The sequence below is a fragment of the Pelophylax lessonae genome (genome assembly GCF_965119305.1).
Source record: "Pelophylax lessonae genome assembly, chromosome: 6".
In the NCBI taxonomy this organism is placed as follows: domain Eukaryota; kingdom Metazoa; phylum Chordata; class Amphibia; order Anura; family Ranidae; genus Pelophylax; species Pelophylax lessonae.
In genome coordinates, this window is record NC_138773.1 from 7,833,327 (window position 1) to 7,848,216 (window position 14,890).

At 46.0% G+C, this 14,890-nt stretch overlaps 1 protein-coding gene across 1 annotated transcript in view; it reads left to right on the forward strand.

The window, feature by feature from the left end:
* Positions 1–14,357, forward strand: part of LOC309557600 (uncharacterized protein) — a gene marked incomplete at its 3' end in the record, with an annotated part of 67,399 nt that extends 53,042 nt beyond the window's left edge. The window contains exons 10-11 of the mRNA XM_082260393.1: positions 8,719–8,987; positions 13,627–14,357. Of these exons, the coding sequence (XP_082116519.1) occupies positions 8,719–8,987; positions 13,627–14,357 (1,000 nt within the window). The remainder of the gene's footprint in view (positions 1–8,718; positions 8,988–13,626) is intronic.
* Positions 14,358–14,890: the final 533 nt, after the last annotated feature.

Below are 14,890 nucleotides of genomic sequence, written 5' to 3' on the forward strand. Positions count from 1 at the left end.
GATCCCCCCCCTGGAAAAGAAGAAAATAGACACTCCTGTGAATTCCTCAATCTTAGTAAATCTTTCAGCTGTGTGCTGATTGGTTACATTTAATGCCGATCATTCCCCGGGAAAGACGCTCCGGCAGATTGCTGAATGTATAAAGAGACGCGATTCTCCCCGGAAGTGATTCAATGATTGTTACATTGGAGGGAGAATTACTAAAACTGGAGAAAGCAAAATCCGGTGCAGCTATGCATAGAAACCAATCAGCTTCCAGCTTTTATTGTCAAAGTGTAACTGAACAAGCTGAAGATAGAAGCTGATTGGCTCCCATGCACAGCTGCAGCAGATTTTACACTCTCTACTTTTAGTAAATGATGTTATTCCTCGTACACACAATCTCATAATTGTACAAAAAAAAAAAAAAAATGCTTTAGAATTGATCGCACGATAATTTGATCGCTAGTACACGGCTTTCAACAGCCGATCACGACATTTCGTCCAACAAAATCTGAAGGGACAAACACAAAAACTTTTCTCGTAGGATAGCCTAGCAAATGACAATTGTTTAATCAGTACCGTGTGCGTCCACTAAAAATCGATAGACAAAGACCGAGCATGATCAGAAACACGAAAATAACCGGGAAAAAGCCCGGCCGCCATTGTTTTTGTTTTTCACTTTCCGATACTTAGCTACGCAACCAGGAAGCTTTTCCAGAATCATAGGAAAAATATCATACGTTTACTACGCATTGTTGACTTGGATACGAGCATCATGCAACAAAATGTGATAAGTGGTGGGATTATCTGATGGTGTGTACGAGGCATAACATAGAATTCAGAGCTGAGTCCTCTCTGAATCCTCCCCAGGACACGGCTCAGCTCCAGAAACGGAGGATTTTCCACAGCTGATTACTCAGGAAATAGAAAGGGAGGAGAAAAGGTAGAAGTGATATCTCTGATGTATCAGTACAGATTTTGGAACACTAAAAACAAGATAAACCTGCATTCACTCCAATCTTCTAAAAGTATACAGGGCAAAATCCAAAAATGAGTACGCCCCCCTCCCCACACATGATTCAATGGCCATTCAAAGTGGAGGCAGCTTCTGCTTATTCACCAAGATGAGAGATCACTCACTATTTGTTAATTCTCAGTGTGTTTTTCATTTCAATTACTAAATAATAATAAAAAAAAAAGAATAAATAAATAATAATAATAATAATAATAATAATAATAATAATAATAATAATAATAATAATAAATAAATAATAGAGAGGTGATCCCAACCCCACTGATAATGAAGACTTGTTACATTGTGAAAGAGGATAGACCATTAAAGAGACCCTGTCATGGGGAGAGGGGGGGGGGGGCAGGGCTGGGGGGGGGGGGGGGTCGGTGGGGCAGCTGACTCCTTTTTTCTTTTTTTTTAGATGAAATCAGAGTTAAATCCCAATTAAACCCCTCATTGCTTTTCCTGTATTGCAGACAGCAGCATTGCAATCACAAAGACAAACGAGTGTAAAAAATAAAGCAAATAAATAAATAAATAAAATAACTAACAAAAGAAGAGAAAATAAGTTAAATAAGAATAATGCTTTTATATAAGGCTCCGTTCACATGTGAGCGTATGGATCGCGGGCAGAACCGCCGCGGTTCCGCCCGCGATCCGGAGATTTATTGCAAATCGCGGGACGCCTAGCGTTGCCCGTTGATTTGCAATAGCCCCCCCTAACGTACAAGAGCTTCTTTGGAGCGTATTGCGTCCCGCGATTTTGTTTGCGCGATGTTGTCGCGATTCGGCAGGCGGAAATCGCGGCAACATCGCTCGGCGTTTGGGGGGCTATTGCAAATCAACGGGCAACGCTAGGCGTCCCGCGATTTGCAATAATCTCCGGATCGCAGGCGGAACCGCGGCGGTTCTGCCCACGATCCAAACGCTGACATGTGAATGCAGCCTAATATACAATTTCATATAAAATATTTTGGTGCAAAAGGATACATTTTATATATTCATTTATTTATATTTGTATATTTATTTCCCAAACATGATATATTTTTTTAAAGCAGAGGCCCTAGAGCAGGCATGTCCAACCTGCGGCCCATTGTCCCCTTAAAATTTTTATTTATTTTTTACTGGGGAAGAAGGAAGTCGGGTCGGGGGGCACGGCCACAGCGGCTTCCAACTAACTGTAGGCAGAGGCTGCCTCGGAAGGGATCACCCTCTAGTTGTGTTAAATTAGTGCTGGGGGGGGGGGGGTGGGTGACGAAAGCGTGGGAAGGGGGCGGCTGCGTTTTTATTACTTATATACCTTAACTATAATATATTTTTTATATGCGGCCCGAGGAAAATTTCTCTACGCTCAATGTGGCCCAGAGAAGCCAAAAGGTTGGACACCCATGCCCTAGAGAATGAATTGGAGGATGTTGCAATTTTTTATGTCACACGGTTTTTGCTCAGAGGCAGTGGCATAACTGGAACCTTCAGGGCCCCGATGCAAGAAACCATGAAGGGCCCCCCGGACCCCTGGCCGGGGCCCTTCCCTTCAAACCTGGGGCTCTTCTCACTGATCCTGGGGCCCTTTACTCTCATTGCAGGGCCCTTTAGTACTGACCTGCAGTAGGACCCTTTCCTGCCATCTTGGGACCTCCCCATGAACGAGCAGGATAAGAGTTGGCGCATCACACATACCTATATAGTATTAAGGGGTATGCAGTTCATGTATAGTCATCAGTCTGGTGTAGTTGATGGCTGAAATAGATGACACTCAGGGCCAGCTCAGCTGCAGAGAGAAGTCAGCTCTGAAAGTGGAAATAAAAACAAAAAGCAGAGTGCCTCTAAGTGTTACCAGCCGTGGACCCCTGTGTTCCTGCAGACCACCTAACAGATGAGCTATTTTATACTTTTTTAACCACTTTGCCGCTGCTCACTAGAGCTCTACTGTGGCAAAGTGGCTCTTGTAGGTCTGACAACGTAGACCTACGTCGGCAGACACTCCCCCTTCTCGGCGGCGCGCCGCCGGAGGCTCGCTCCCGCTGTATTCAGTCACAGCGGGAGTCGGGCCAGGGGAGGAGAGGTGGCGATCGCCGCTGCTCTTCCCCGATTGTCGGGGAATCGAGTGTGGAGATCTCCTAAGTGACAGACAGTGACAGATTGCAGGGTTCAGCATAGCTGAACATGCGATCTGTCCCTGTGTCACTCAGTCACCTCCCCCCACACACGTCAGTAAGCACCAGGCATACATTAACCCCTCCCTCTCCAATACAATTTGACCCTTCACTGCCAGTGTATTTTTACAGTAACAGTGCATATATATAGCACTGATTACTGTAGTAATGTCACTGGTACCCCCAAAAGTGTCAAAAATGTCAGTCAAGGGTCCGATCTGTCCGCCACAATGTCACAGTCCAGCAAAAAAAAAATCTCAGATCGCTGCCATTACTCGTTAAAAAAAAAAAACACCAAAAATGACAAAAATCTTTCCCTTTGTTAGTAAACGCAATAACTTTTGAGCAAACCAATCAAAATACGCTTTTTGCGATTTTTTACATTTTTTTGGGGGAATTTCATATAAAAAAATGTGAAAAATATTGTTATTTTTGCAAAATTGACGCTCTTTTTTTGTTTATAGCGCATGATCAAAAAATCGCTCAGGTGATCAAATACCACCAAAAGAAATCTCTGTTTGTGGGAAAAAAAGGACGTCAAATTCGTTTAGGTACAGCATGGCATGACCACGCAATTGTCCGTTAAATTCACGCAGTGCCGAACCGCAAAATAGGCCTTGGTCAGGAAGGGGGTAAAATCTTCTGGGGCTTAAGTGGTTAAACCCACAAGTGCTTTTTTGTTTTTTACCACTACTATTCCTTTATATTGGCTTTTGGAATTTACTAATGCAGCAATTTAGAAATTGGATGAAAGGATTAGCACTGGGAATCACTTTTTGAAAGATAAATGTGATTTTTTTTATACAACTACTGTATATATATATATCAGACCTCAATGAGGGACATGTGAGAAGGAAAGAGGAATGGAGGGACTTTGTTGCAAATCAGGGACATTCCCTCAAAATCAAGGACAGTTGGGAGCTATGCTTGATTGATGGAGGCTTCATCTCCCTTTTATTCTAAGACACAGGATGAAGGGGCATAAATATATTTGTCTGACAATTTAAGATAGTTTATTGATATTAATTTTATAGGTTTACTTTAAATACCACAGGTATTTTTTTTTTTTAATACCTTTTATTGGGTTTTCAACAGTACAGGTTATCAGAAAACATTTCAATGTACAAGAAAACCGTGGTATAACAAGTAAAGCAAAACAGAAAACATAACTGGGTATCAGCATAGCAGCCAGCGGAAGATGCATAAAGCAGTGATATCAGGTATAAAATATCATGCAGACATTTGGGAAAAACATTAAGCTAGGTAGGTATCAGAGTGGAGCTGGGAGGGGCCCACGAGTATAGGGTAGGCGGTCAGGAGTGTGGGGTCAGTTATAACAGAGGAGCTTGCGCCCCGGACACCCCCACTGGGAACACACTGTGTCCAATGGGCTCCAATGGGCTCAATCTCCCCCAACAATTTCCCTTTTTGCCACCCCTCCCCTCTCCACTCCCCCCCCCCCCCCAAGAGAGATCAACATACATTAATAATCAGGATTTCGGACATTCAACCAGATAGACCATTCTTTATTACATTTGGTAATAGACATGTTAGCCAACGCTAACAATCGTTCATAGGAGTGGTTCTCGTTCACTATCTGTACCATTTCAGATATGTTCGGAGATAGCGTGGATTTCCATCTCCGCAGGATTAGTTGGTGGGTGGCCAAGAGTATATGTGAAACCACTGTTCTGTGCCATGAGGGAAATTTGTCTATGCCTAAGTGCAAGATGGCTAGAGAAGATTCAGGTTTAGTTATAATTCCTGTGCATGAGGAGATAAGTGTGAAAACCCGGTTCCACAGGCTTATTAGGTGAGGGCATGACCAGAGCGAGTGATATAAGTTTCCTACGTGATCACATCCCCTCCAACATATGGGCGAGTAGGAAGGCGACATTTTGGCTAATCTGTAGGGGGTGTAATACCACCGGTTCCCAATTTTTATCGTGATTTCCCGGTGGCTGGACCCAACGACAATTGCACGCATAGCCCTTTTACAGTCGTCAAGGCTCAATGTCTGGGCCAAGTCGGATTCCCACTTGAGCATGGTGGTAGATTTGTTAGAAGCTATGTTGGTGTATAAGAGGCGATAAAGGTGTGAAATGTGGCCTTTTTTTTGGGGAGGTAGTGGGGAGTATTATGTCCTTTAGGTCTCAATGTACATGGAATTGCAGTATGGCGTTGGATTTTAGGAAATGTAAGACTCGTAGGCAGGTAAATTGGGCCATGAAGGTGAGGTTGTATCTGTTCGTCAATTCCATCAACGAGTGGACCCGATTGTTTGATCCCGTAGGTGAGATAGGCCTGAAGAGCGCAAAATTTGCGTGTTCAAGTTAGGAATAAAGAGGCGGAATATATTGATGCTAACTGGGGACGATAGAGGGGTGTCGTCGGGTATCCCTAGTTTGGAAAATCTTCTCCATGCCAATAGTGACGCCTGAATGGTAGGAGGCATGGGCTTTAAAACAAGAGGTTGCCAATGATCCGCTAGTAGTAGGGGTAGGTCCCTTCTTGGGCTTAAGGAATTAAGGGATTAAGGAGGCCTCCAGGGCCACCCATCCAGGTCTGTTGCTGTCAGAGAACCAGTGTCTGATTTGTTCCAACATCGCCCCCAATAGTAGTTGGAAAGGTCTGGGAAACCAGCGCCCCCTAGGGAGCTGTGGAGTGAGAGAGTGCGATGAGCGCATCTTGCTCTTTTCCCATTCCAAAAATATGAATTTATGCTTATAGATAATTTCAAAATGCGGGCCGCAGGATTGGGGAAAGGCAAGGACTTGGCTGGGGAATAATGAACATTTTAATGGCCGCTATTTTGCCAAACCATGAGATCTCACGACGGGTTAAATGTAACAGTTCCTTCTCCAGTTTTGCGTGGAGGTTTTTGTAGTTAGTGTGTACCATAGATGATATTGAGGCGGAAAGAGTGATTCCCAAGTAGCCCACCTCACTACCTGTCCCCTGGACCCTGTCCCCTCACAACTACTGCAAACACCCTCCTGCTCTATTCTAAACTCTTTAACACACATCTTCAACAGCTTCCTCTGTTCGGGCACCTTTTCCTCGCCACTCAAACATGCACTGGTTACCCCCATACTTAAAAAACCTTCACTAGACCCCACCTGTCTGGAAAACCTAAGACCAATTTCCCTGCTACCATTTGCCTCCAAGCTTCTTGAACTCCTTGTCCACAACTGTATGATTTGCTATCTCACTGACAACAACCGTCTCGATCCCCTACAATCCGGCTTCTGTCCACAACATTCGACATAAACTGCCCTACTAAAACTCACCAATGACCTACTAACTGCTAAAACCAATGACCAGTACTCCATACTCATACTATTAGACCTTTCTGCAGCCTTCGACACAGTTGACCACCCACTCCACAATAAACTCCACTCCCTTGGCCTCAGCGACTCTACTCTTTCCTGGTTCTCCTCCTACCTATCTCAGCGCATCTTTCAGCATCACATACAACAACATCTCCTCCGCTCCTCTTCCACTTTCTGTTGGGGTACCTCAAGGCTCTGTCCTAGGGCCCTTCCTATTCCCTCTCTATACCTCTTCCCTGGGCCAGTTGATAACCTCCCATGGCTTCAGTTATCACCTTTATGCTGATGACACCCAGATCTATCTCTTAACTTCTCAACTCACCGCCTCAATCTCCTTACGCATCACAAACATATCAGTATGTCACACCACTTCAAATTCAACCTTTCTTTTTTTTTTTTTTTTCCAAAAAAGCTTTATTGAACAAAATACACATCAGAAAAGTGTACAACAGTTAGATCATTCCGATCAACATTCTCGGTGATCCAATCAACCTTTCTAAGACTGAGTTTGTAATATTTCATCCTCCCAGATTCCCGCCACACAACTTTACCATTGGGATCAATGGCACAACCATTGGTCCTTCCACACATGCCAGGGTACTGGGTGTAATCCTAGACTCTGACCTCTCACATCCAATCACTGGCTAAATCTTGCCACCTTAACCTCCGTAATATCTCCAGAATTCGCCCCTTCCTAACTAACGACACCACAAAATGTATTCACTCCTTGGTTATTTCCCGCCTTGACAACTGCAACTCTCTCCTCACTGACCTTCCTTTACACAGGCTATCCTCCCTTCAATCTACCATGAATGCTGCTGCCTGATTAATACACCCTACTAACCGATCCATAACTGCTTCCCCTCTCTGCCAATCTCTTCACTGGCTTCCCCTACCCCATTGTATAAAATTCAAAAATACTAACCACAACATACGAGGTCGTACACAACATCACCCTCAGCTACAACACCAACCTAATCTGCAGATATCACCCAAATCGTCCTCTCCGTTCCTCCCAGGACCTCCTGCTCTCTAGCTCCCTTGTTACCTCCTCCCACGCTCACCTCCAGGACTTCTCTCCTACCCTGTCTGCCTTTAAGCGATCCTTGAAAACACACTTATTCAGGGAAGCCTACCCCACCTCCACCTAAGATTTGTACTTTAGTCCCCTCCATCAGATCATCCCCCACAGCCACTACCTTTTGTACCACCTCCCCCTATTCCTTATGTATTGAACTGTATTGTAATTTGTGCTGTCCCCCTTTTTATTGAAAAGCACCGCATAAACTGTTGGCGCCATATAAATCCTGTATTATAATAATACAAATAATAATAATGATAATAATACTTGCCGTCCGCCCGCCATCAAATGATGACGGAGTGATGCGGCTCTCATTCTGGGATGACGTCATATGGCGGCGTCCAGTTTAGCTGCGAATCCTGGGACATGTTTATCGGCTTTTCCTCTCACGCACTGACAGAGTGTGAGGTGAGGAGAGATGATAAGTGGCATTCCCTCATGGGAAAAATGTTTAAAAGTAATCAGTGTGTGTGTGTCAGTGACGATATTCATTTCCCATATCTCATAGTGATGCCACTCTGTGCCCATCAGTGACACCAGTATGTGGCCATCCATGAGGCCAATCTGTGCCCATCAGTGAGACCAATCTGTGCCCATCAGTTATGCCATTCAGTGCTTCCTTTCAGTGCCTGCCCATCAGTGCCACCCATCAGTGCTGCCCATCAATGCCACCTATCATTGCCCATAAGTGTTGCCTATCAGTGGCGCCTATCCGTGCCCATCAGTGCAGCATATTAGTGCCTCCTCATCCGTGCCACCCCTTCAGTGCCCATCAGTGCCGCCTCAGTGTAGGAGAGAAATTACTTGTTTAAAAAATTTGCTGACAGAAACTAAGAAAAACTTTTTTTTTTTTTTCAAGATTTTAGGCCTTTTTTAGTTTTTTTTAGCAAAAAAAAAAAAAACAGCGGTGATTAAATACCACCAAAAGAAAGCTCTATTTGTGTGAAGAAAATTATAAAAATATCATAAGGGTACAGCACTGCATGACCACGCAATTGTCATTCAAAGTGTAAAAGCACTGAAAGCTGAAAATTGGCCTGGGCAGGAAGGGGGTGAAAGTGCCCGGTAGGCAAGTGGTCAAAGTAGTTAGACCAGCAATAAGCAGCTCTGTGCTCTCTGGTCTATCTCTGATAATAAAATACATTTATTGTTCAGCAGGAAGAAGAATGTGGTGGGGATCACCACCAGGGCACCGGAGAGAAACTTCTCATGGTTGAAGTACTTTGTCAATAAGGAATGTTCGGATCTCTTCGAAATGAAATATCTTCCCATCACCAACAGCAACAGATGGGAATGGGAGAAGGAAGTGGGAACGTGTTCTGCCATCATTCTCTATCACACCAATCTCCAGGGACGGATTAATGTCACCGATGTAGAAGGAGCTTTATATGACAGTGAACTGCATCATCTGAATAATGTTCTGGGTAAGAGATTATTCTTATTTAAAGGGAACTAAATTCATGGGAAAATCATGGAGGCTGCAGCTGCTGACTACTCATTCCGAAAATGTGAGACGTCTCCCCCGAGTATTTTCTATCACATACTCAGATAAGGAGGCCTGGCTTTACCCTGATTATTCCATGTATGTGCAGAACGGAAAAATGTGTTCAGTTTCAGATAGATTCAATATGTTACTAATTTTGTTTTGTTTCCTTTATTACCACTTAAGGACCGCCCACCGTACATATACTGCGGCAGGGCGGCCCTTAAGCGCAAAATCATGTATATATATACACATGATTTTTCTTTGAGGGTCTAGGGAGCGCGCACGCGCCGCCGGAGCTGCGCTCCCGTTGTGATTAGCCAGTCCACAGGACCGACGGCCACGATCGCTGCCGGCCTCCCGCAATCATCAGGGAGACTGAAGACTGACAGAACGGTGGTCTGCTTATGTAAACAAGGCAGACGGCTCTTCTGTCACAGAGGCAGAGAGAGATCTTGTGTTTCAGCTAAGCTAAGCTGAAACACAGTTCTCTCTTTTCCTCGAGCACATCCATCCCGCACACAGTTAGAAATTACTCCCTAGGAGCACACTTAACCCCTTGATCACCCCTGGTGTTAACACCCTTACCTGCCAGTGTCATTTATACAGTGACAGTAAACAACCAATTCATCCAAGCGCTCACTCTGATGGGGATGACAGGCATGCCGCTCTCCTCAGGTAGGGAACTCCAAACATAGGCACATGAAAGAAAGAAAGGAGGCGCAAACACCTAGTGTATTACCCGTGAAATCCTTGAAAATGTTTTAATAAAATGCCAAAAACATACTCACAGACATGAAGAATAAAATTGCATTTCAAGAATTTACCACATGTGGAATGGAACATGTCCCTGTAAATAGGACCGCTAATGCGTTTCGGGAGTCAAGCTCCCTTCATCAGAACTGGTCTTACTTACAGCAGGCCCAAATATATACTGACATCACTTAGACAGGTCCCTCCCCTTTCCTGTGGGCGATGGGCAGGACCAACCCGTATCTAGACCAACCCGCTGTCTTCATTACTTCCAATTGCTTCCAATGCCTTAACTAATAGCCAATGACTTATAGTCAATTGCAGGACATAAAAAACACCATATAAATTGACCCTTGATATATGGGAATCTGGTTACTGGGGAATCTGGTTACTTGGGAATCCGTGATCTGCACTTACCAAGCCGTGCTGTGCCTTGTGCCACTATATGCCTGCTCAAGTGTCCAGTGGCGTAGCGTGGGTTGTCAGCACCCGGGGCAAGGCAAGTAATTTGCGCCCCCTAACCCGCGGGATTTTAGCATTCGAGTCTCTTCCACTAGATTAGCACATGTATTGTTTGTTATGAAAATACAGTAAAACCTTGGTTTGAGAGTAACTTGGTTTAAGAGCGCTTTGCAAGACAAGCAAAATTTTCAAATAAATTTTGACTTGGTTTACAAGCGATGTCTTGATATACAAGTAGCTTCAAGTCACAGCTGAGTATAAAAGAGAAGAGAGGCGCCTCTAAGTGTAGCAATATGGTTACATTTAATGAAGGTACAACATTTAGCAACTCACATGGTTGATGATTGGAACAGGCACATCTAAGTATGCAGGCATCCAGGCTAAAGCTGTCCACATAGACCATCCTCTGCACCGCCATCTACGTCATCCCTTCCATGCTGCCCCTCACTTTTAGATCCCTTTACTGCAGGGTGGTCTTCCCGGTCAGGATTACAGACTGGCAGCCGGCGGTGCAGAAGATAGTCCATGTGGACAGCTTTACCCCGGATGCCTGCATACTTAGATGTGCCTGTTTTATTCACCAACCATGTGAGTTGCTAAATGTTGTACCTTCATTAAATGGAACCATATTGCTACACTTAGAGGCGCCTTTCTTCTCTTTGATACTCTGTAGCTCCTACTGGATTTTGCTTCTAATCCCCTTGTGGAAGTGGCTATTTGTGGATGGACATTTTATGGTTATATAACCTATCGCAATGCTATAATCTTTTTATATGGACTATAAACTGAAGGACTTATGAATAAATGGTTGTGGAACGAATCATCTGAGTTTCCATTATTTCTTATGGGGAAATTTGCTTTGATATAAGAGTGCTTTGGATTACAAGCATGCTTCCGGAACGAATTATGCTCGCAATCCAAGGTTTTACTGTACTGATGTAATTAAAGTAAAATGCATCTAAATACAAGTTTGAATGACCAGCGTGCCCCCTTTCAATGCAGAGATACCAGCGTGCCCCCTTTCAATGCAGAGAGACCAGCGTGCCCCCATTCAATGCAGAGAGACCAGCGTGCCCCCTTTCAATGCAGAGAGACCAGCGTGCCCCCATTCAATGCAGAGAGACCAGCGTGCCCCCTTTCAATGCAGAGAGACCAGCGTGCCCCCATTCAATGCAGAGAGACCAGCGTTCCCCCATTCAATGCAGAGATACCAGCGTGCCCCCTTTCAATGCAGAGAGACCAGCGTGCCCCCTTTCAATGCAGAGAGACCAGCGTGCCCCCTTTCAATGCAGAGAGACCAGCGTGCCCCCATTCAATGCAGAGAGACCAGCGTGCCCCCTTTCAATGCAGAGAGACCAGCGTGCCCCCATTCAATGCAGAGAGACCAGCGTTCCCCCTTTCAATGCAGACAGACCAGCGGACCCGCTTCCTAATTGGCCAGGAGAAGGATCTGTGTGACAATAGCGAATTTTCATTTGCTATTGTCACACAATGGGTGCTCTGCGCCCCGGGTCCACCCTTTTTTGAAGCCTATTAGAGCCTCTGGCTCTAATTAGGTAATTTAAAAAAAAAACACTCTGAGACAGCGCCAGGCTGCTGACTCACTCGCTGCTAAACTGACTGAGCAGTGAGGAGAGGGAGCAGCCCTCGCCCCGACCTGCCATTTTCAGCCATAGGGCGGCCACACTGGACATCTCCCAGCCTAAAGATGGAGGCAGCTGCAGACAGTGTGTGAACTGTGTATGTCAGAGTCAGACAGACAGAGTGACACTGCGAATGCGCCCCCCCAGATGTTGCGCCCGGTGCGGCCGGCCCCCCCTGCACCCCCCATGCTACGCCACTGTAAGTGTCACCCCCCTGTACCAATTACCCCTGGCTCAGGATCCATCCCCCCCAAATGTCACCACAGGGGTCTCCACCTACTCCAACACACATCCTGCCGCCTCCACTTCCAGGTTCCGGAATGTACGCTGCTCACTCTGCGCTCCGGGACCCGTCCCACGTCAGAGGTACTCACGGAGTAGAGTTCACTCCGCCCCCGGGTGTGACGCGGGACGGGTCCCAGAGCGCAGAGCGAGCAGTGTGCGTTCCCAGAGTGGAGTTGGCAGGATATGTGTCGGAGTATGCGGAGACACAAAACTCTGAAGTTTCGGCAAGGTATGTCACTGGCTGCAGGCAGGGTAAATATCTCCTAAATGGTACACGTTTAGGAGATATTCATTTAAAGAGGGGTTTAGAACCGCTTTAAGGAGCACGCCAGGAAGCAACCAATGACTCATCAGCTGTCCACTGCTGACAGCTGAATGTAAATAAAATTGCTGGCAAATAAAAAAACAGCCCTCCCCCAATCCATACTAAGCCCCCCCAAAACAACTTGTCCCTATGTTGTTAAAGGGAGCTTACATATTCTAATGGTTAACCCCCCACAACCCCGGGCCAGGGTTGTAGGGAAGAGACCCTTGTTGCCATCAATATGGGTGGGTTAGGCTGCATGCTCAGATATGGGTCTGGTATGGATTTTGAGGGGACCCCACAAGGTTTATTTTTTTTTAATTTTGGCGTGGGATTTCCCTTAAAATTCTCACCAGAGCCTTAACTGTGCATGCAGCCTGGCAGGCCAGGAAATGGGAACAAGTGAGCCACATGCCCTTAACATGGGGGGAGGGATGCTTTGGGGCAGGGGGGCTTCACCCCCCCCCCCCCGAAACACTTGGATTTGATTGCAGAGTTCCTGCAGGTATTTTAGGTCTGATCTAGTGTATTAGTATCAAATGGCTGCCAACAGGAAGGCCTTGATACTAATACACTAGATCAGACCTAAAATACCTGCAGGAACTCTGCCTGAATCCAAAGACCAGAAAATTTGTTAGGAGACTCGGACCTGTTTTATCTAAGGAAATACTTGATACCATGTGACATTCCATAGGAGAAGGCTTGGTGCAATATCCCATTTGATTTCAAGCTATATCTTTCTGCTGTTGCGGTGAGTGGGGAACCGAGAGGGGTCACCGTCACCTGGAGCACTTTATATAGTTTTTTCTGCACTGGAGCACTTTGGAACTTGATCACTTAATGAAAGGACTTGTTATTTATATACTTATGTGATTTAAATTATTTATTCACACCATATACTCCACTTTATGAATGTTGATTTGTATTTTATGCTAGCGCTGTTTTAAATTTGATTACATAGCACTGATTCTGGTGAGGGATAGAGCTTAGCGTTAGTTCTAGGAAACAAATAGTGATAGGTATGAGATCCAGGATATTATTGGACATGCTTTGTAGGGTTCAGCACTGAAATTTCAGCACCATGGATAACATCCGCCTGTGCTTTGTTCCTGTCCTGTCCTTTGTTCCTGTAGGCAAGGAGAATGTGGTGGTCTTGTTGGACGATATGGATGATATCAGTGAAGAAGTGAAACAGAGAATCCTGAGGACACAGAAATCCTTGGACCGTCTGTCCTCCCATCTCATCCTCATTCCTGAAAGAAACAAATCTGAAGTTGCAAAAAGGAAACTAACAGAATTACGTACAGCTCTTTCAGAAGGTAAATTTATATTTCAATGTGCTGGGGAGGCGTGGTCTGGCGATGCTGGAAGATGGCTGCCTGAGAGAGGAGCTCCCGCCGCCACGAGCCATACACCAGCTACAAACGGAGACATCCACTCTCGCAAGATCCCAGTAAGGATGGCTTCCTCCACGAGAGCGTCCTCCGCTACCCGCTCTCGTTCCCCGAGGGACACGGCCGGCAAAATCAGCTCCAGCATCCCGGGGCTATTCCTATCCCAGGCTGCCAATATGGCGCCGACGGGCCTCTCCTCTACGTCCGCCACTCATCCCTCGCCATCCGTGCTGTCCTATGCGACTTTTACCTCGGGGGACCCCGAGCCGGACCCCCATCCCCCGGCATCCCCCAGACAGTTGTGTATGGAGGACCTCAAGTTTATTGCCGCGGACATTAAAAACACCCTGGGGGCGGCCATCTCTGAGCTGAGGGGGGACATACAGACTCTCACAGGCCGGGTTCAAGAGGTGGAAAACGTTACAGCCCACCAAGAAACTGCCATCCGAGACTTTGATGTTCATCGCTGAGTTGCTGGTTTTGTTTACCATTTGCCACATGTGTCCCATGTACTGACTGAACTGCTCATGTTGCCTTATTGATGCTCTATTCTCCCTAGTTGTGCCCATAGGCTCTGAGAGGGTGCTATCATGGATCCCTGTGTCTGCAACGGCATCCTGGACTGGATCTGCTCTCCAACCCATCCCATGGCGTCAGGATTGGTAATATACTCTAGGCTTATACACAGAGCCCAGCTCTGAAGATATTGACAGTCCTGTCCCCTACACCCACATTTTCTTACCCCCCTTCCTCTTCTGCTATGGCTCCGACTTGGACATCTACAACACGAATGCGAGGAACTCACTAGCCTTCACCACCTTTCTTATTTGTTTCCTGATGTCTGCTGCTCCATGGGCTTTGAGAGGCCTTACTGACTTAAATGCTTATGTCTACTGGAACTGTTATGCACCCCTCTCTGGTCTCTGATTGCCTGGGGGGGCTCCGATTGGGGGTCCCCGATTTCTGGGGGTACCCCGGCCGGGGCTGCCGTAGGCGCCGGGGA